Source organism: Pelodiscus sinensis, chromosome 4 (genome assembly GCF_049634645.1).
Source record: "Pelodiscus sinensis isolate JC-2024 chromosome 4, ASM4963464v1, whole genome shotgun sequence".
NCBI classification, from domain to species: domain Eukaryota; kingdom Metazoa; phylum Chordata; order Testudines; family Trionychidae; genus Pelodiscus; species Pelodiscus sinensis.
In genome coordinates this window covers 12345049-12367393 of record NC_134714.1, presented here as the reverse complement: position 1 = coordinate 12367393, position 22345 = coordinate 12345049, and the positions used below count along the sequence as shown (strand labels likewise).

Below are 22345 nucleotides of genomic sequence, written 5' to 3'. Positions count from 1 at the left end.
TTAAGTAGCCTCAGAGGAAGACAAGCGACTCCAAGCCAACAGCTGGGGTCTTGCGCAATCTTGATACAGAAGAATGTGAATCTATATTTGCAATAATGTTTCCTCACTGAGCTATAGGAATGAGGCAACATGTACAGAAGCAGATCATGCAGATCTCTCATTCAGTTTTCCCCTACAGGAATAATGCCATGTAAGAGCTGGCAGAAAGGTCTGTCTGCCCTGTAGCATAAGTCTGTCATATGTGCCATATCTAGCATGGCAATCTGTATACACTGTGGGTGCATCTAGACTGGCAAGATGTTGTGCAGCAAAAACTTGCCAGCTGTCTACACTGGCCGCCTGAATTTGCGCAAGAGCACTGACTTTGTAATGTACAAAATCAGTGCTTCTTGCGCAAATACTGTCATGCTCCCGCTCGGGGAAAAGCCCTCTTGCACAAGAATACTTGCGCAAGAGGGCCAGTGTAGACAGGGAAGAATTGTTTTGCGCAAAAAAGCCCCGATGGCTAAAATGGCGATCAGGGCTTTCTTGCGCAAAATCGCGTCTAGACTAGCCATGGATGCTTTTGTGCAAAAGCACTTTTTGCGCAAAAGCATCCTTGCCAATCTAGATGCTCTTTTGTGGAAATACTTGTAACGGAAAAACTTTTCCCTTAAAAGTATTTCCGCAAACTCATGCCAGTCTAGACATAGCCTGTAGGTCTGGGCGAAAGTTGGCAGCACAGTCTGTTGATTTAGTCCAGTGTTTCTCAACCAGTAGTTCGAGTACCCTTTAAGCGTACTTGAGAGAAGGCTGGGGGGTACACCAACACAACTGAAATGTGGAGAAAACTGAATTTTTAAGTTTTACAGTGCTTTATTATTTTTGTACTTTTTACAGACAAAAATTTCATCGCCTGCCCAGCTATGATTAAGTTTGTTTAAACAACTGTGTTGCAGTGGTAGAAAAAAAATGGTGTGTCTGAAAACTGTAGGTACTAGGGGTAAATTTTTTTTAAAGGGGTACTTTATTTTTTTTAAAAAAAGGTTGAGAAACACTGGTTTAGTCTAGCCCATGGCCGGCAGCTCTGTCTGTAAACTCTGTAGGACAGTCTGTCTCAGAGCTGGCAGCATAGTCAGTACAACCTGTAGGTCGGTCTGTCTGAGGGCTGGCAGCATAGTGTATATAATCTGTAGGCTTGTCCATCTGTCCTGGCTGGTAACAGTGTACATTCCTGTAGGTCTGTCTGTCCAGGCTGGCGGCACAGTCTGTGTAACCTGTAGGTCTGTCTGTCCTAAGTTAGCAACAGTCTGTGTAACCTGTAGGTCTGTCTGTCCAGGCTGGCAGCACAGTCTGTGTAACCTGTAGGTCTGTCTGTCCTAAGTTAGCAACAGTCTGTGTAACCTGTAGGTCTGTCTGTCCAGGCTGGCAGCACAGTCTGTGTAACCTGTAGGTCTGTCTGTCCTAAGTTAGCTACAGTCTGTGTAACCTGTAGGTCTGTCTGTCCAGGCTGGCAGCACAGTCTGTGTAACCTGTAGGTCTGTCTGTCCTAAGTTAGCTACAGTCTGTGTAACCTGTAGGTCTGTCTGTCCAGGCTGGCAGCACAGTCTGTGTAACCTGTAGGTCTGTCTGTCTTAAGTTAGCTACAGTCTGTGTAACCTGTAGGTCTGTCTGTCTTAAGTTAGCTACAGTCTGTGTAACCTGTAGGTCTGTCTGTCCAGGCTGGCGGCACAGTCTGTGTAACCTGTAGGTCTGTCTGTCCAGGCTGGCGGCACAGTCTGTGTAACCTGTAGGTCTGTCTGTCCTGGCTGGCAGCACAGTCTGTGTAACTTGTAGGTCTGTCTGTCCTGGCTGGCAGCACAGTCTGTGTAACCTGTAGGTCTGTCTGTCCTAAGTTAGCTACAGTCTGTGTAACCTGTAGGTCTGTCTGTCCTAAGTTAGCTACAGTCTGTGTAACCTGTAGGTCTGTCTGTCCTGGCACCCCCTCCCCCAGGCCGCTGACTGACGCCCCCGCCTTCGAGTTCCAGCGCCCGGCCTCCGCTAGGGGCCGCCCGAGGGCTCGGAGCGTCGGTTCCCCGGGCAACCGAGGGGCCAGCTCCGTGCGCGGCGGCGCGATGGAGACGCGCTGCCAAGAGGGGCCGGGCCAGGTCGCGCTCGCGGCCCTGAGCCACCTGCACGGAGTGGGTGAGCGGGGCGGGGCGGGGCCCAGAGCAAAGGTGGCGACGTGGAGCCAGGGCTCCTCCCCAGGCCTGTTGCTAGGGCGAGGCGCTTGCCCTGGCCCTGGGCCCAGGGGCTGCGGCTGGCGCTGGAGACGCTGCTCCCCTGCGTGGCCATGGGGGCTGCCGCTGCTGCTCCCCTCCCTGGCCTTGGTGCAGGAGAGCTGCCTAGGTACCGCCCCACAGCCCGGCGCAGCCCGGGTTCCCCTGCCTTGCCCTGCAGGTGTCTGGGCCCCAGCCCGGCTGGCCCGGCCTGCGTGAGCCTTGACAGCTCTGGGCTGTGTTTGGCCCTAGGGAGCTGGGATGCTGCCCATTGTGTTTTATCCCTGCAGGAGGGGAGAGTCACACGGGTCAGCAGAGACTCTGACCTGGCCAGTTGTGGAAGATCTCCAGCGAGCCACTTGGGCTGCCCAGCCTGGAGTCGGTCACCCATGAGGATTCAATCCCCAACTGCCCTCCATTCCTATCCCCTGGGTATTTCCATAGGAGTGTATGTCCTGGGCCAGGGTTATGTACAGGACAATCTTTTCAGAGTTTTATTCATGCGTGAGAAATGCTACCTTGGGAGGCGTATCCTTGGGGATGCTTTATTTGTATTTTACACTATGCCTGCCATAACGTGAGTTTCTCTCAACAAAGACAGATTGGCTACATCTACACTGCAGGCTTCTTGCGCAAAAACTTGCGGAGCATCTACACTGCACGTGTGTTCTTGCACAAGTAAATTCACAGTAAAGCATCGGAACAGAGGGCTTCTTGTGCAAGAGTTATTCCTCTCCCTACAAGGAATAAGCCCTCTTGCGCAAGAGCTTTTGCGCAAGAAGGCAGTGTGGACAGGCAACAGGGGTTTCTTGCGCAAGAAACCCTTATGCTAAAATGGACATCAGAGCTTTCTTGATCAAGAGAGCATCCACTCTGCCATGGATACTCTTGCGCAAAAGCACATCTTTTGCACAAAAGCACATGGCAGTGTGGACGCACTCTTGCGCAATAATTTTTGCACAGAAACTCTTGTGCAAAACAGTTCTTGTGCAGTGTAGACGTAGCCAATGAGACCCTAAATGTGCAATGTGCTTCCTTAAGGCAGATCCCTGTATCCATGCAGAACTTGTTGAGATATCAGGGCTTGATTTTGAAAATAGGTATTATCCAAACTGATCAGTTACACTTTATTTTAGATACATCTATTAAATAAGGCTAAAATATTATTTATGCCTATAGTAGTGGCTCTGGGTTTTCTTATTCCTACTTGACCCAGGAGATGTCACAGTCTATCTTATTATTTTGGCTGCCATATGCATATAAATCTGCATTTTGTTGGGACTGGGGGATTGATAATATGTGTAGACAATATTTTTTGTTTGATTGTCACGTACACAGCCATCTGGTTTCTCTGTGGGACTCAGACTTTTTGGCAAGCAATGATCTGTTTAGGTTCTCTGGGTCTTCATGTTGTTCTACTGTTTCTTATATTTGCAAACCATTTAAACATTTTCTTGAGTAGTCAGTATTTCCACACATGTAAAATCCCCTCTACCTATACATCGTGCTGTTATGATAGGGAAACCATACATGGAAAAGAATCCTTCTTTGACCTCCATTTCTGCTGATACAGTGGAGAGGTGAACACTTTTCACACAATGGGCAAACATTGCATTCAGGTGCAGAAACCTCTCCTATGAGCTTTTGAAATGAGCATATGGCATGGTGTCTGAAGGAAGAAGGGACTCTGACAAATACTTGAGAGGTTGGAAAGTCCTTGAATTTACTTTAGTATTAATTTTGTTCAGGTGGTATCTGACAAGAAGCAGGTTGTGGTGCTCCCGAAAGACCTTTCTTAGAAAATAAATTTGCCATCTGAAAGCACATTTATCACTGTATCTGTCTCAAGAAATAAAACCTGCTCTCAGGACAACAGAAAGGTCTAAAAGATAAACATTGGGAAACTTCCGCAATCAGTAGTTTGCTGCTAAAGTCTTTGTGAAAGAAGCTTTAGCAGTAACTAAGAAAGGAAGAAATTGATTCATGAGGGAAGATTAACCACCATCTAGGGAGAGGAATTGTTTTAGAGTAGCATAAGCAATAAGGTATAACCAAGAGCAATGGAATTAACTAGAGCAAAGAAAAAATTAGATGGTATATGTGGTGGAAAATTCCAAACAAATTTTATTAGACCGTGGAATACCTTATAAGTGAAATTGTGGAAGCCTTCTTTCGGATTAATTTGAAAAATGAATTTTGAAGGAGGGGTAGACTATTCTAGTGATTGGTAATGGACTATTGAACATCTTTCCTTTAGATTGCCAGTCCAAATCTAACACTGGTTAATAATGATGAAAAGTTGTTAGTAGGGATGTAAACGACTAGCCAATAAGCAGACGCTTATTGGATAGTTGACTAGTCATGTGACTAGTCGCTTCCCACCTTGCTGTCTTTATCAAAGAGGGGCAGCAAGGGAGGGGAGCAGCAACCAGTGCTGGGAGGAGCTGGCTTAAAAGCCGGTTCCCCCCCAGCACTGTCTCTGCGGTGGGGGAGGGCAGGGGAGTTAGAGGCACAGTGGGAAACGGTGCAAGCGGGGACTGAAGCAGTCTTGAGCTGCTTCTGATTCGATTCTTCGTTTGACAGGCTCAGACACCACAGGGAATGTGGGGCCTGTGGGAGTCCCTCACCGGTCCAGTGCTCCCTGCAGGGCTTCCACTTTGGAACTGTAATGAACAGGGATTTCCATCGACTATTCGATTAATTAGTCTAAATTTATCATCCCTAGTTATTGGTGCTTGATATCTGTTTGGTGCCTGGTCTAATGTGAATTGCTAGACTTGGACAAGTTCCTTCTGGTGAGATGTCTGTGTTGTAACATATTTACCACTGATAGCCTTAACAGAGAGAACTCAAGGACTGCATGGGGATGGAATCCTTGTTATCCCTGAATTAGGGATGTAAAAGAGGAGTCGATTAGTTGACTACTCGAAAAGCCTAGGCTTATCGGCTAGTCGAGTCAACTACTCACTCCCCCTGCCCTGCTGCCTCTATATCAGAAGGAGGGGTTGAGCTTGGGCTCGCCACAGAAAGAGGCTGTCTGCAGGGAGGGGGAGGGATAAGAACTGCCAGAGCAGTCTCTGCCTGCAGTCATCCCGGGCTGCAGTGGACAGAGGCTGCTTCATAGCAGCCTTCTGTGCCTCCTCCTTCACCCCCTAGCAGCCTCTATCCGCGGGAAAGTCGGATCCCCATGGACAAGGGCTGCTGCCACCCCGCATTGCTGCTGCTGTATCAGAAGCAGCAGCCTGGGGTAGCAAGCAGCCGGTCCATGAGGGGAGCTGGTTTTGAAACTGGCTCCCTTCGCGGACCTGCCCCCATCTGGCACCCCATGCTGCTGCCTCTGATAGAGAGGCAGCAACGCAGGGTGGCAGGGAGCTCCCCGGGAGTGGGGCTTGACCGCATTGGCTGCTGGCACCACCCCTGGGAAATCTAGAATAGTCGACTAACTGCTAAGAATTCATGCAGTTAGTTGACTGTTCTGTTGCTCACTAGCTAACATCCCTGCAGCAAATGAGGAGTCAATAGAATCATAGAACCATAGACCTGGAAGAGACCTCAGAAGGTCATCAAGTCCAACCCCCTGCTCTAGGCAGAACCAATCCCAACTAAATCAACCCAGCCAGGGCTTTGTCAAGCCGAGACTTAAACACCTCTAGGGATGGAGACTCCACTACTTCCCTAGGTAACCCATTCCAGTACTTCACTATCGTCCTAGTGAAATAGTTTTTCCTAATATCCAACCTGGGCCTCTCCCACCACAACTGGAGACAATTGCTCCTTGTTCTGCCATCTGTCACTACTGAGAACAGTCTCTCTTCATCCTCTTTGGAACCTCCCTTCAGGAAGTTGAAGGCTGCTATCAAATCCCCCCTCACTCTTCACTTCTGCAGACTAAATAGACCCAACTCTCTCAGCCTCTCCTCATACGTCATATGCTCCAGCCCCCTAATCATTTTGGTTGCCCTCCGCTGAACCCTCTCCAATGCATCCACATCCTTTTTTTAGTGGGGGGCCCAGAACTGGACACAATACTACAGATGTGGCCTCACTAAAGCCGAATAAAGGGGAATAATGACATCTCTGGATCTGCTGCCAGTGCTCCTCTTAATGCAACCTAATATGCCATTAGTCTTCTTGGCTACAAGGGCACACTGTTGACTCATATCCAGCTTCTCATCCACTGTAACCCCCAGATCCTTTTCTGCAGAACTACTACTTAACTGGTTGGTCCCCAGCTTGTAACTGTGCTTGGGATTCTTCCATCCCAAGTGCAGGACTCTACACTTGTCCTTGTTAAACCTCATCAGATTTCTTGTGGCCCAATCCTCCAATTTGTCTAAGTCACTCTGGACCCAATCTCTGCCCTCAAGCGTATCTACCTCTCCCCCTAGCTTAGTGTCATCCACAAACTTGCTGAGGGTGCAATCCATCCCCTCATCCAGGTCATTAATAAAGATATTGAAAAAACCGGTCCTAGAACCAAACCTTGGAGCACTCCGCTAGAAACCGACCGCCATCCTGACATCGATCCGTTGATCACTACCCACTGGGCCCGGCCTTCTATCCATCTTACTGTCCATTTATCCAATCCACATTCCCTTAACTTGCTGGCAAGAATATTGTGGGAGACCGTATCAAAAGCCTTGCTAAAGTCAAGGTATATCACATCCACTGACTTTCCCATGTCCACCGAGCCAGTTACCTCATCATAGAAGCTAATCAGATTGGTCAGGCACGACTTGCCCTTTGTGAATCCATGTTGACTATTCCTAATCATTTTCCTCTCTTCCAAGTGCCTCAAAATGGATTCCTTAAGGATTTTTCCAGGAACCGAGGTAAGACTGACCGGCCTATAGTTCCCTGGATCGTCCTTCCCTTTTTTGAAGATGGGCACTACATTTGCCTTTTTCCAATCATCCGGGATTTCTCCCGATCACCACGACTTTTCAAAGATAATGGCCAAAGGCTCCTCAATGACATTTGCCAACTCCCTCAGTACCCTCGGATGCATTAAGTCCGGACCCATGGATTTGTGCATGTTTAGCTTTTCTAAATAGTTCCTAACCTGTTCTTTACCCACCACGGGCTGTCCATCTTCATCCAACCTTGTGTCACTTCACGCAGACGTCCAGGAGCCTACCTTGTCCGTGAATACAGAGGCAAAGAAAGCATTGAGTACTTCAGCTTTCCCCACATCATCTGTCACTAGGTTACCTCCTTCATCCAGTAGAAGCCTTAAAAGGGATAGGTGACATACTTCAGAATAGTCAGATCTTGGACAGGAATTTTGGCAATGTAGGCAGGTTGATCATTTGATGATTACCTGTTCTATTCATTTCCTCGGAAGCACCTGGCATTGGCCATAGTCAGAAGAAAGGATACTGGGCTAGATGGACCGAGAGGTGAAAGTAAGCCAGTGTGTCCCGGTGCGCCACTCTGGTAAGAAGGACCCAGCCGACTGGGGCACTCTGTTATAGCGGGAGGCATGGTGCACTCCCAGCTGGGCTCCCGGGGCTTCCTGCAGGCTGCGGCTCTAAGCAGCCAGATGGCAGGCAGGCTAGTTACAGGAACTAGCTGGGCGTGTGCTCCCTCACCTGTCCGAAACTGCCCGAGCCCTGAGCTTCCCCGGGCACCATTTAGGGAGGCCTGGGGGACTGAAGCTGCTTGCTCTTCTCCTTCCCATCAGGGGTGAGAGGAAAGCACAAAGCATGAGAGGATAAGGCAGAGGAGTGAGTGACCCACACTGCTTTCCTCTCACTCCCCAAGAATGATGAAGGGGAACAGCAAGCAGCATCCTAGTATGAATCTTGTGGGGGCTTCAGTCCTCTTGCTCTCCTTAAATAGCACCCACTGCTCTCTCTCCTATCCACAGATACCCCTGGCCCCTGCCCTGAGTCCCTCCTCATGCTCCCAAACCTGACTCTTGCAACCCCCTACATATACCCCAACCCTCTGTCCACAGCCTTTCCTCACAGGAGGAGGCGTGCCATGTTCCCAGCAGGACTCCTGGGGCTTCCTGCAGGCTGCTGCACCCTAATCCTGACTCCTGCACTCTACCTTCCCCCATCCCTCTGTCCTGAGTCCCCCACACCCTCAAGCCCCTACCCTGACTCCTGCACTCCCTTATATCCTCACCCCTTTCCCTAACCTTCCCACAGCTCCCTTCCCTGAGTTCCCCACACTTAATTTTCTTGCAAGTACTGTCGTATCTCAGTCCCCCCAACCACCAGCCTTGAGCCCCTACCCCACCAAGGGGTTGTGATACAACAGTGCCTATATGAGATTAAAGTTACTTTCACCTCTGGATGGACCTTTGACCTGATCTAGTATGGCCATTCTTATGTGCTTAAGGAAAAGCCAGTTTTTGAAATGGTGTGGAGGAAAGAAATGGTAATTTTTAGACATGGCCTGAATGTGCAAGTGAAAGGACAAGGCCATGTCAAAGAGGAAGCCAAGTTTATGTTCTTGAGCAACAGAAAGGATGAAGTGGAGGTTTCTGTTGTGAGAGAGAGTAGCTCATGCAAAGTTTCATTTGATGGCTGGACATCCACAAGGAAATGTCAGAAAAACAGGCTGAGATCTTGGGTTTGGATGGACTCAGGTCTAGAGAGGAGAGAAATTGTTTTGAATGTATCAACATAAAGATGGTAATTGATCTGTAATTATAGCTGAGATTCACCCAGATAAAAGTGTAGGCAGGAGGAACAAAGAAGGGGTCTAAGAATGGAGACTTGCATATATTGCCTTGTCATCAGCAGGCTCTTCCTGTGGATAAAGAGTGCTTTTTGCATTTTGCAGGTTCCCTTTCTAAGCCTGGGTTTAGGATTGGTTGTGATTTACCTCCTTAAAAAACAAACTACCTACCACCTTGTAAGTGGCCACTAACACATTTAACAAATAGCCCTGAATGTAATGGGCAACAAAATGGCAAATGAAATTTTATATTGATCAATGTAAAGTGATGCACATTGGAAAAAATACAGGCAGTCCCTGGGTTACATACAAGATAGGGACTGTAGGTTTGTTCTTAAGTTGAATTTGTATGTAAGTCGGAACTGGTACATATTGTAGGGGAAACTCTAGCCAAACATTTCTCCAGAGCTCAGTTTTATTCTCCCACACCTCACTTCCCTCAGTCCTTTATTCTCAAGCTGAGGTGTCTGCTGAGAAAAGCCGCTCCGCATCTCCCTGGTCTGCTGGGGCGGGGGGGGGCGCTAGCTTCGCGTCTCCCTGGTCTGCTGGGGGGAAAGCAGCTAGTGCGGGGTTGCCTCACCCCGTTTGTAAGTAGGGATCCGATGTAAGTCGGATCCATGTAACCCGGGAACTGCCTGTAATCCCAACTATATAGCCAATGTGATGGGGACTAATTTGGCTACAACTGCTCAAGAGAAAGATCTTGGAGTCATTGTGGATAGTTCTCTGAAAACATCCACTCTGTGCAGCGGCAGTCAAAAAAGCAAATAGAATGTTAGGAGTCATTTAAAAAGGGGTAGAGAATAAGACAGAAAATATCTTATTACCGCTGTATAAAACCATGGTATGCCCACATCTTGAATACTGCATACAGATGTGGTTGCCTCATCTCAAAAAAGATATACTGGCAGTGGAAAAGATTCAGAAAAAGGCAACAAAAATTATTAGGGGTTTGGAACCGGTCCCATATGAAGAGAGATTTAAAAGAGTTGGACTTTTCAGCTTAGAAAAGAGGAGGGATATGATAGAGGTCTACAAAATCATGACTGGTATGGAAAAAGTGAGTAAGGAAAAGTTATGTATTTATTCCAACAATATAAGAAGGAGGGGTCACCAAATGACATTAATAGGCAGCAGGTTTAAAACAAACAAAAGGAAGTTTTTCTTCACTCAGTGTACAATCAACCTGTGGAACTCCTTGCCAGAGTATGCAGTGTAGGCTAGAACTTCAACAGGGTTCAAAAAAGAGCTAGATGGATTCATTGAGGTTAGGTCTATCAATGGCTATTAGCCAGGATGGTGTCCCTAGCCTCTGTTTCTCTGGAAGTGGGTGACAGGGGAGGGATCACGCGAGAATCACCTGTTGTGATCTTTCTCTCTGGGGCATCTGGTATTTGCTACTATTGGCAGACAGGATACTGGACTAGATGGACCTTTGGTCTGACCCAGTATGGCCAGTCTTATGTTCTTAAGCATGCCAGAAAAATGGCAGATGCACTGAGACAGATAATTACTGCCTTTTTTTCCCCCCAAGGATGCGTAAGCAGTTGTTTATAAAGAGCTTTTCTTATAAATGTAAAGACTGATCTATAATTGGGGGATTGAAAGTCATAGCTGCCTATAGGCCTGCTGGTGGGCTACCTACCTCAGCCTGTTTGTTTGCAAAATTGAGTGGGGAAGAGGAATATAAAAGGAGAGGCCATCACCAGGGAAGGTGGAGAGAGAGGGTGGGGAAACTATGGCTACATTTATACTGCTTCCTTCTTGAGCAAAAGCCTATGGAAATGAAGCACGGATTAGCATATTGCCGCTCTTCATTTTCATAATTAATTGGGGGCCATTTTTGCGCACGCGCCTTTTCTGCAAAAAGAAGCTGTGTAGATGGCTCCTTTTTGCACAAACCCCCCCCTCTTGCGCAAGAGCCGTTCTTCCTGAAAAACTGAGGCAGAATGGCTCTTGTGCAAGAGGGGGGATTTGCGCAAAAAGGAGCTGACTACACAGTCTTGTGCAAAAACGGGCCCTAATTAATCATGCAAATGAAGTGCGGCAGTATGCTAATCCATACTTTATTTGCACAGGCTTTTGCGCAAGAAGGAAGTAGTATAGATATAGCCAAGGAAGGAGGAGGAGGGTAACACAAAATAGAAAGGTTATTTGATAATGGCCCACATAGGGCACAGTGTTACCTTTTTAAGTAAAAATGGGGAAGAGAGAGAAGAGCAAATAGATAAAAGGAATCAAGGGGAAATCCGACAGAGGACAGAATTAAAGCAATGGGAAAAGGTAAAGAGAAATCAAGAAGAGACTTGACAAGCAGCAGTGTGATTAGTGACATTGATTTTTTTATTTGTGCAAACTATGCCCTATATCTATCATGTTTCTGGGAAAGTGGCTCACAGCTCTGTTGATCTGCAAATGATAGAGAGATTGTGATGACAGAATGTTGGTGTTGAAAGGATTTGTTTCTAATTGCTGCTTACTGCTGGGCCAAATTCTGCTGTGATTTACCCCCATGCAAGTCAACTATATTGAATAGACCTCCCTTCTGATCTCAGTTCCGCTGCTTGAATCATGAATAACTCCATTTAAGTCAAAGGAGTTACACTAGCATAAAAGTGGTAGCTCGTCAGAATCAGACCTTGGGACAGCCATGGGGTACACAGGGCATAAGTTAGAACTTGGCATGAAGGCCACTAACCTGAGGTAAAAGTCCAGTGAAGACAAAGCAGTTTGTAGTTTTCACCCAAGTTAGCAGATCAAATAAAGAATACGGGGGAGCCTAGGGTTTTACTTAGAGCTCAATATTATGAGTTAAGAACATGCCTTTTTTTTCCTTGTGAAGACACAGCCTCCATTTTATGGTCACAAGTTCACGATCACTCCTGCTCAGAATTAGTCCGCCTGTTTTATGAACCTCAATAGGCCACTTTCCAACCTTTCCTTAAGGATTGGGGCCTTCTGGGGCATGTCTAGACTGCAGGCTTCTTTCGAAAGAAGCTTTTTCGGAAAATCTCTTCTGAAAGAGAGTGTCCACACTGCCAAAGCACATCAAAAAAGCGATCTGCTTTTTCAAAGGATAGCATCCATTCATTGTGGACATTATCTCGCATTTAAGCTGTGATTACTATGGACGGAGTGGCCACCAAGGCACCTGTGCTTTTTTCTCTTTCCCCTTCTTCCAAAAGAATTCCCTCTTCCGCGTTCACACACGCCTTTTTCCGAAAGAGCTCTTTCGGAAAAGACGTTCTTCCTCGTAGAATGAGGCTTACCAATGTCGGAAAAAACCCTGAGTTATTTCGAAAGAATGCAATAGCAGTGTGGACGTAAATGAAGCCTTTTCACAAAAACGGCCATTTTTCCGAAAAACCCCTGCAGTCTAGACGCACCCCTATGGACCAGAGTATCTTAATCAGAAAGAAGGTTAAGAATCAGGTTATTACCAAGTTATTTAAGCGAAAATCTTTTTTTGCTCATTGGTCCCTGGAGTCAGAGTATTCAGTTTGAACTAAATTATATGAATCTCTCCAGGGAATAGCTTCAACTCTTAGAACAGGAGTTCTCAACCTTTTTCTTTGATATCTCCCCTCCCAATATACTATAAAAACTCCATGGCCCAACTGTGACATCACTTATTTTTCTGCACATAAAAACCAGGGCCAGCATTAAGGGGTAGCAAACAGGGAAGTTGTCTGGAGCCCAAAGTCACAGGGGCACTCAAATATTGCATTAATTGTGTCTTTTTCCTAAAAAATTTCAATATAGTCCCACAATAATACATAAACCGTTGCATTTCACTACAATGAACTCCTAAACTTGTTAAGCCTAATTCAATAGGGTTTATTTTAGTACAATAGGGTTTATGTGGTATTTAGTCTTGTCTGTCATATTGTGTTCCCCCAAACTTTATACTTAGTTTCTGATGTCTTTAATTTGAGGAATGTAAAAGGTGCTGCACCATGACAATAAACAATTTACAAATAGCTTTGGAATGAAGCCTTCTCTTTTAAAATAACTTTTATAATGTAACAGTAGGCATATATCATTGTAAAGTTAAGGGGGAAATGCAAGCTTTTAACTTTAAATGTTTTTGATTTAGAAATACAGCTGAAAAATGAAGAGTGTGCATTCAATGAGGAATCTATACAGCACCTAGAAGATGCTATTGAAGCTATTAAGAAACTGGTAACCTACAGCCAAGAAGTATAAAATATTCAGTCACTTGTATATGAGATTTACAGTGTGAAATGAGTGAAATTAATATTTTACTGTTGTACTGGTGGGTATAGTGAATTGAAGGCAAGACACACAAATGGAGGTCAGGTTTTAGCTATAGGTCATGTGGGCAACAGTCTAGGTCATCATCTATTTATGGACCAGCCACTCTTCCCCACTCATCTCCAGCTGGGAGCTGCGCGCGCGCGCGCACGCGCACACACACACACACACACACACACACACACACACACACACACCCCCTTCCCCCCGCGTACAGTTCCAGGGGGCTCTCAACAATGACTCCAGCCTATGCTCCTTCAATACTGCTTTGATGGGTGTTTATTTAAGGGTGTCCTTGACATGCACGGCTCAGTGGCCAACAGTGAGGAACTGGGCTACCAGTGCGCCAGCCTTGGGGTTGGGGGTTTGACATTTAAATGATTCCCCCCAAAACAAAAGCTGGGAGCCAACAATTTGCCCTCTAGCCCTGTTGCTCCCACAACACAGCTTTTGGAGTGCAGATGGGGGGGTCTGTCCTTTTCATGGCACACCAACATGGCCAGCCCTGCATGGGACAGGATTTTTTGGAAGGCGGCTGGAGGATGGGAGTACCTAGGGTAGCCATGTGTAAAAGGGCAGAGAATTTAGAAGCCCCAAAGCACTTTTTTCATAGATTGTTTTCTAAGTGATTTAGGTTGAATCTGCCCTTTGTGTGATCATCTATTTGTTAATTGTCAGGAAAAATTAAGAAGACATGCCTTTGAACTTCTAGAAGAGGAGACCATCAAAAATAGTAATCTCCGTGTAAAATTCCAGAATATTCCAGAAATACTTATCAAGGAGATGGAAGGTAGTGTTAAGTTAAACAACTCTGAGAATATAAGATGGAAGAGAAAATGTGTCACAGGATCTAAACTGCTGAAATAACAGACAGTTAGGGTTGCCAGCATACCATTTTCAATCAGAATGCCCGGTCAAAAAGGACCCAGTGGCAGTGGTCAGCGCAGCTAACCACGCTGCTCAAAGTATGGTTGACTCCAGTGCCAGCATGGCAGACAGACAGCTCCGTGCACAGCTCCATGCAGTTCCCAGGAAGTAGTGGCATGTCCCTGTGACTCTTAGACGGAGAGGTGGCCGGGGGATTCTGTATGCTCTTACCACCTGCATGTGCCACTCTGAGCACCAGCTCCACAGCTCCCATTGTCCAAAAACCTGCCACTGCTTACCGGGAGCTGTCTGAAGTCAGCACCTCTCAGAGACCACACCCGAAGTTACCTCCCGTCCCCCAGTCTCCTGCCCCAGCTTGGAACCCCCTCCCACACACAAAATCCCTCCAAGAGCCTGCATCCCAAATTCCTTCCCACACCCAATCCCTAGCCCTGAACCTCCTCCTGCATTCTGAACCCCTTGACCCCAACCTGGCGCCCCCTCCTGTACCCAAACCCCTCCTCCCCAGTCCCACTCCAGAGCCTGCACTGTCATCCAGAGCTTTCCCCCCCCTCCCCCGCTTAGCCCCACTTTAGAGCCTCCTCCTGCTCCCTGAACCTCATTACTGGCCCCATACTGGAATCGAAAGCCCATACCCCCTCCCACAGCCCAACACCTGTCCAAAGCCAAATCCCCTCCCACACATTGAACGCCTCAGCCCCATCCCCCAGCCTAGATCCCTCTCTTGCACTCTAAACCTGTCATCCCCAGCGCCCCTCCCAAGAGCCCCAGCTCCCCAACCCCAAGTCTCAATTTGGTGAAAATGAACATGTGAGCAAGGATGAGTAGAGCGAGCAACAAAGAGAGGGAGATAGAATGAGTGGGGGTGGGGATGGGGCATCAGGGAAGATGCAGGGCAAGGGTGGCAAACTTTTTGGCCTGAGGGCTACATCTCAGTACTTTATGGACCGGCTGGGTGTGGCCCAAAGGCCATAGTTTGCCCAGCCCTGACATAGGACCTCAGGGAAGGAGTAGGACAAGGATGTTGTTTTCTGTAATTAGAAAGTTGGTAGCCCTATATACAATATTATGGGGATTTGTTCAGTGTAGTTTTAAATGTATTCCTAGAGTAGGAGAATCACAGCTGGGTACCTAGAGTTGACAGTTCCTACAGTACTGAATTGAAGATAAGAGAAAATAAGCCACATAAAGGTTGTTTTGCCTTTTTTTCCCCCAATGACTACACATATTATTTTTCTAGCTCTGGTTGTTGCGGCTCATGAATCGAGTGCTGCTCAGATAAATCAATTGCAGACAGCACTGAAAAACATCGCATGTGAAATCGAATCACTGAATCAGAAGCAAATCCTTTGTGAAACCCAGAATGCTGCTCGGTGGTATGTTTTTGCCTCGGGAAATCATATTGATAGAGGATTAAGGAGAAACTAAATGAAATCAAAGCCAAGGGAACAGTGCTTGCCCCTTGCTTCTGCAGCAAGCTGCAAACCTTCCTAGACAGCTTCCTGCTGCAGTAGCTGCCCTGGTTTTGAAGATCATCTTTCTTGAGCAGCTGTTGATGTCTGATGTAATGATAGACTGGCTTACAGGAAAGTGACTGCAGATCAGGCTTTGATGACAGACAGAGCCTGCAACAATGAATGTCAAAGGACCATCAGCTTCAGGGGGTAGCTGAGTTAGTCTGTTACAGAAAAAACCAACAAATGGTCTGGTAGCACTTTATAGACTAACAAAACATGTAGATGGTATCATGAGCTTTTGTGGGCACAACTCACTTCTTCAGATGACTGGAGTTATGAGTTAGGATGTGCAGACCCAAAATAAATAGCAGGGAAGAGGAGAGATGAGGCAAAAAAAGGAGGGAGTAGGAGACAGGAAGCTAGAGGGAATCAGTAAGTATCTGAAGATTGGGTAGTTAAAACAAAGCAAATACGAATCAAAGTCTATTGAATGTATCCTTCCTGACATAGGAGTCTACGCAAAGAGCTGTTTGCACCTTCAACGGCTGCTAATTTGGTAGTGCCCCAACTAACTTTCATCACTATTGAGTCCATTAGTATGTAAATTGAATTTGCAGATGAACTCTAATTCCAAGGTTTCTCTGTGTATCTGGCTAGTAGAACAGGTTTGTGACAAGACAGGTACTTGAAGATCTTTTAAACAGTGATTAGGAAGATTGAAGTGTTCCCCAATAGGTTTCTGTATGTTTCCCTTACATATATCTGATTTGTGTCCATTGATTCTTTCGTGCAGAGACTGTCCAGTTTGTCCAATATATATAGCAGTGAGGCATTGCGGGCATCTGATGGCATAGATCAAATTACTGGATGTGCAGTCAAATGATCTTTTGATTTGGTAGCTTATGTTGTTGGCTCCAGTGATGAATTCACTAGTACAGACATGTGGGCAAAGTTGGCATCGTTTTTGGTTGCAGGGCTGAGTTCCTGGATGCTTATGATAGATAGTTTTAAGTTTGCAGCCCCTGATCAACTATGGAAGAGAGCACTGAGTTTATATCAACATAACCTCCTGGTATAGACTTGGGATGTTAAATAATGATTAATTGAATAGTCGATTAACCTCATGAATTCTTTTCGGTTAGTCGACTATTCTATAGTCTCCAGGGGTGGTGCTGACAGCCAGTGTGCTCCCGCCCCACTCCTGAGGAGCCCCCTGCCACTCCACACTGCTACCTCTTTATCAAAGGCAGCAGCACGAGGTGCCAGGTGGGAGCTGGTCTGCAAGGGGAGACAGTTTAAAAACCAGGACCAGCTGCCTGTCATCCTGCGTGGCTGCCTCTAATACAGAGGCAGCAGTGCCAGGTGGCAACAGCCCCTGTCCGGGGAGGGGCAGGGCCTGAGCTCCTGGACCCAGCACAAGCTGGAACTAAGCCAGGCTGCCTTCTCGCCTGGCTCATAATACACTTTAAATGCAGAGCCACAGTGGGGGATAGATCCCAGACCCAGCGCGAGCCAGGACTGAGCTGGGCTACTGGCCAGCCCACTAAAAAAATTATTGGCAGGGAGCAGGGGAATATATGTAGTCTATGGGATTAACCTATAAGCTTTTGCTTACCGGTTAATCAGTTAATCAACTACACTATTACATCCCTAGTATAGACACAGCATACATTGACAGAAGGAGGAGTTCTGCCAGTATGAGAACACCACTTCTACTAATGGCATTAGTGCTGCCAGCAGATACCCTTGTCTGCCAGCACAGCTGCATCTACACTAGGGATTTTGTCAACAGCTATGCTGACTAGGGGATATGGATTTTTCACTCCCTGAACGACACAACTATATTGGTATAAACTTTCACTGTAGACCAGGCCAGAATCTCTGTAAGTATCCCCTCATAGAGATTCTTCTTCCACATCGTCCCACTGGGAGGTGGGGGCATTTGCTTTGTCCTTGCCAAATGTCATGTTCCTGTCACTTTCTGCCAAGGAACCAAAGTTCAAAGAGATGACAACATGTTTTCTTACAGTAAGAAAGCTATTTTTTTTTTAATTTCCTCTGTTTGAAAATAATTCATCCATTTTTTAAATTAAACTTTCAGAAAATATTTGTACCTGAAGAAATAATACTTTGAGAATGTTATAAGCAACTGAAAGTGAATCCTTAAAATGGGCAGGCTTAGGTCGTCTTAATTACAGGCAATTCTTCATGCACTACTGTGCCTATATTATATATGGTGTCATTAATGTGTATTATATAAGTGTCATTAACGTGTGCTTTACTGAAAGGTAGAAAATAAAGATTCAGGTCTAGAGCTATAGTGTCATGATTATACTGATTTCAGCAGGCTTTGGACCAGGACTTTAATCCTTATTGCACTTTAATCCTGGTATACACCAGTGTTTCCTGACTTGGGTGGCCACCCAGGGGAGATTCAAATGTTGCCCAGCTGATTAGCAGAGCACCCAGAGCGGCCCAAAGCTGGAGCATGTGTTTCTCATGGTGGTGCACATTCACATATGCTTTGGTGCACATAACAAAATTTATTCTGTGCATAGATGAAAAAATTAGAGGGAACATTGGGGTACAGTAGTCTCTGCTTTGTTTTCACCAGTACGGAGCAAAAGCGGTTGTGGGTCAAGCATGAAGAAGCTGTAGACTTACTGAACCAGCAGATGGCACAGAAAGCTAACACAAATATACTTTTAAATGAGTTTTGCAACAAAAGAAGGGATGCAGAACAACAAATAATCAGTGTAAAGAAAGCAGTGCAAGAAATGAAAGATGTTCAAGCTAAAGACAGAAAAACATTTGATGCTGAAAAAAAAATTTGGGCTAGAAAGGTAAATATTACAAGCAGGACTTACTCTGTACTCATAAAAGTATACAGGTTAATGCAGCTCCAAAATTGCAATAGTTTTAGGAAATATACTGCAATTTTGATGTTTGTTCGTGCCAAACAAAATGGGATCCTGGTCTGTGCATGGATCTCCTGACTACAATGATTAAACAAATAATATCATAATATTTATGTTAAACATTTTACACAGTTTGCTATCATAGAGTCAAATTATGCTTCATACCAATGAAACAGAAAAGTGACTTCCTAATGAGCTTTTTATATTGGAGTGGGGAGATCCAGTCCATGGGTGTGTGTTGGTGTATATCAAGATCTTATATTCTCTTAAATTGCGTATTGAATTCTGAAATCTCTTTATTGTATTGCTTTTATATTTTTCTTACTTATTTGATTTCTGTTTTGAAAAATGCCATAAAAACACCCCTTAAAAGATGTTATTTTCTTTTAGTTTGACAAAAATATTTTTCTGTAGAACAAATGATAGCCCAATACCACCAAGACCTAATCACATACCTAATGTTATGCACTGTTTGTAGTCCCATGTAAATCAGTGGTGCTGTTTTTAGCATGTAACACTAAGCATGGGCGTAAGTCTTTGCTAGGTCAGAACCTAAATTAATACTGCATTTTAATGAATTGTTATTAATGTAATTTTCCTGTAGAGTTTGGGTATTCAAAATAGAGGGAATCCCTGTAGAAAGTCCTTTTTTTAGTATTTTCCCATTAGTGTAACACTTTTTAGTGAAAAGCTCAAAAGGTTGCTCTATTTACAAATATAGAGACTTTCTTCTTTAATTAAGCAATACATAGTAGCTCATTATACTAGTATTTTTAAATGTAGAATGCAGACATGAAAACAAAACTTGATCTTCAGAAGGCAAACACTTCAGGGAAAAAGGATGAATTTGAAAAATTATCCACAAAGCTATCAGATATCCAACGTGAGATAGCACAAAATACAGCGGTAAGGAGAAAACAATTAGCTTCTCTTAATAGAGTTCTTATTGCAATGCAAATTTTTACTGTGAAGAGCCGCGCCTTTTAATTAAATAGCTGGACAAACTGGAGGGAGTTGAGAGGGCTGGAGGGATCAACTTCTGTGACGAAAGAATAAACAAGCTAAGTACTTGGCTACATGAAGAAATTATCAAGCATTACTGGCCCGTAATTATTCCATAATAAAGTTGCTTTTGTTCTGGAATAGTGGGCCCACATGGGGGAATTATACCAGTGTTGCGGTAGCTTTGGTAGTCAGTTTCCCTATGCAGACGTACTTTATATACATGCAATAGCTCAGCTAGATGAGGACACAGGCCTCAGTTCTATAAATGGCTCCAGATGATTGCCCAGCCAGAGCCACTTCCAGGATCAAAGTTAAAGAGAAGCTATGACCATTTGGAAATACTTGATGGCTAAAACAATTACTCAGTGTGGTCCAGGGTGGCGTATCTAGTAGCAGTATGAATAAAGAGAAAGGAGAACACTTAATCTGATTATCAGCAAAGATATCCTGGCATATTAGAATATGGAATAATTAACCAAAGGAAGTGATAGAAGCCCCATTTGCATAGGACACTCAGAAGTAAGCTGGACAAACTAATGCAGCTTCTATTGATGCACAAGTAAAAACAATATAGAGCAGGGCTACTCAACATGTGACCTGTGGGCCACATGTGGCCCACCGCCCATTTATTTGCAGCCCGCAGTGCAGTTTGGATTTACTTGGGGCTCAACATATGGCCCACGAGTGGGATCCTTTGAACATGGCCTCCACTGGGAACATGCTCCACAATGGCGAGGCATGTCCCATGTGGGGTGAGCATTGAAAGATGCAAGTGGATGGGCTGGCTGGAACAGATGGGTACAGAGTGTTGGTGTTTCTAGTCCCCAGGGAGGAGATGCTGGAAATGCCAGGGCATTGTGTGAAAATCTTTTTGCATATATTTGCATATATATTTCCATTCATATTCAATCACACTTAAGTTGCAGCCCTCGGCATGTGCTGTGAGTATCGATGTGGCCCCCAGGTCTTCCAAAGTTGAGTAGCCCTGATGTAGAGCATCTCAAGATCTGGGAAGTCAGAACTAATAGGGTGAGAGAGAGAATTGTCAGGGCCCTACCAGTTATCTTAGAATTATAGAATACTAGGACTGGAAGGGACCTCGAGAGGTCATCGAGTCCAGTCCCCTGTCCCCATGGCAGGACCAAATACTGTCTAGACCATCCCTGATAGACATTTATCTAACCTACTCTTAAATATCTCCAGAGATGGGGATTCCACAACCTCCCTGGGCAGTTTATTCCAGTGTTTGACTACCCTGATAGTTAGGAACTATTTCCTAATGTCCAACCTAAAGCTCCCTTGCTGCAGCTAAGCCCATTGTTTCTTGTTCTATCCTCAGAGGCCAAGATGAACAAGTTTTCTCCCTCCTCCTTATGACACCCTTTTAGATACCTGAAAACTGCTATCATGTCCCCCCTCAATCTTCTCTTTTCTAAAGTAAACAAACCCAATTCTCTCAGCCTTCCTTCATAGGTCATGTTCTCTAAACTTTTAATCATTCTTGTTGCTCTTCCCTGGACCCTCTCCAATTTCTCCACATCCTTCTTGAAATGTGGTGCCCAGAACTGAACACAATACTCCAGCTGAGGCCTAACCAGCGCAGAGTAGAGCGGAAGAATGACTTCTCGTATCTTGCTCACAACACACCTGTTAATGCATCCCAGAATCATGTTTGCTTTATTGCAACAGCATCACACTGCTGACTCATAGTCAGCTTGTGGTCCACTGTAACCCCTAGATCCCTTTCTGCCATACTCTTTCCTAGACAGTCGCTTCCCATTCTGTATGTGTGAGACTGATTGTTCCTTCCTAAGTGGAGCACTTTGCATTTGTCTTTATTAAACTTCATCCTGTTTACCTCATCTTTGTCCCTTACGTACAATTTCATGGTCATAGGATTTGAAAATTGTCAACTGTCACATTTTCAGAGGTTTAAATCTGAAAAATCATGGTGGTGTAACTGTGAGGGTCCAGATTGTGGAGGGAGAGGTCACAAACCTCTTGTAGGGGGGTCATGGGATTATGACCCTCATTTCTTTGCTGCCTTCAGAACTGGACTCTGAAGGCAGCAACCACAGAGCTTCCTGCAGCCACAGGAGGTTCCCAGAGCTTGAGATAGGTCTGATTCTCCCTTCCCCCCACAAGCAGCTGGGCAGGGAATGGACAAGCCCTGTCCCTCCCCAGCCCAGCCAGAACTAGAAGCCCCATTTGTTGCGGGCACTCCCAGCCACGCAGGATGTCTTGTAGCAGGGTTAGGCGCCTGGAGGTGGGTCTGGTCTCCCTCCTCTACCCAGCAGCTGTGCAGAGGATGGACAAGTCCTGTCCCTCCCCAGCTTACCTGCTAAGACCATGACCCCCCTACAACCGTTTGCTGGAGCACCCTTAGGGAAAAGGGAACATCATATTTTAGGCTGTGAAATGAGGAGGCCTTAGTCGTCATGATGTCTATGCCTTCCACACAATACTGGCTACCATTTTTATCTCATGTAATCCAATGACAATTTCCCCTTGTTTTTTCAAATTAATAGCTTCTCTGAAATGTTGGGAGAGATCAGTCTCTTCATCTGTCCTATTAGCCTATGTTTTCACTGCAGAGCTAACTTGAGTTATCTGTGCTTTAATTAATTCCTCTGGAGTTAGGCCTGTCTGAAACTTAAAATTTAGGTCAATGTACAGCCCTCAGATGTGAAAAATCTACAGCCCTAAATGCTGTAGCTGTGTCAACCTATCTCACAGTGTAGTTGCAGCTGGGAAAGCTTCTGTCAGGCCTGATCTGTGCTGTGTAGTTAAGTCAATGTAAGCTGCTTTGCATCGACTTAGCTGTGGAAGTGTCTTCACTTGAATTTGGCTCCTGCCAACATTAGTGTCTCTCTAT

The 22345-nt window shown here is 45.5% G+C and overlaps 1 protein-coding gene across 1 annotated transcript in view; it reads left to right on the top strand.

Moving 5' to 3' along the window:
- The first annotated feature begins 2040 nt into the window (after positions 1-2040).
- CCDC175 (coiled-coil domain containing 175) overlaps positions 2041-22345 on the top strand; it is a 57354-nt gene continuing 37049 nt past the window's right edge. Inside the window, exons 1-6 of the mRNA XM_075926344.1 lie at positions 2041-2163; positions 13024-13109; positions 13881-13992; positions 15331-15466; positions 18162-18390; positions 19249-19371. Of these exons, the coding sequence (XP_075782459.1) occupies positions 2094-2163; positions 13024-13109; positions 13881-13992; positions 15331-15466; positions 18162-18390; positions 19249-19371 (756 nt within the window). The 5' untranslated portion in view covers positions 2041-2093. The remainder of the gene's footprint in view (positions 2164-13023; positions 13110-13880; positions 13993-15330; positions 15467-18161; positions 18391-19248; positions 19372-22345) is intronic.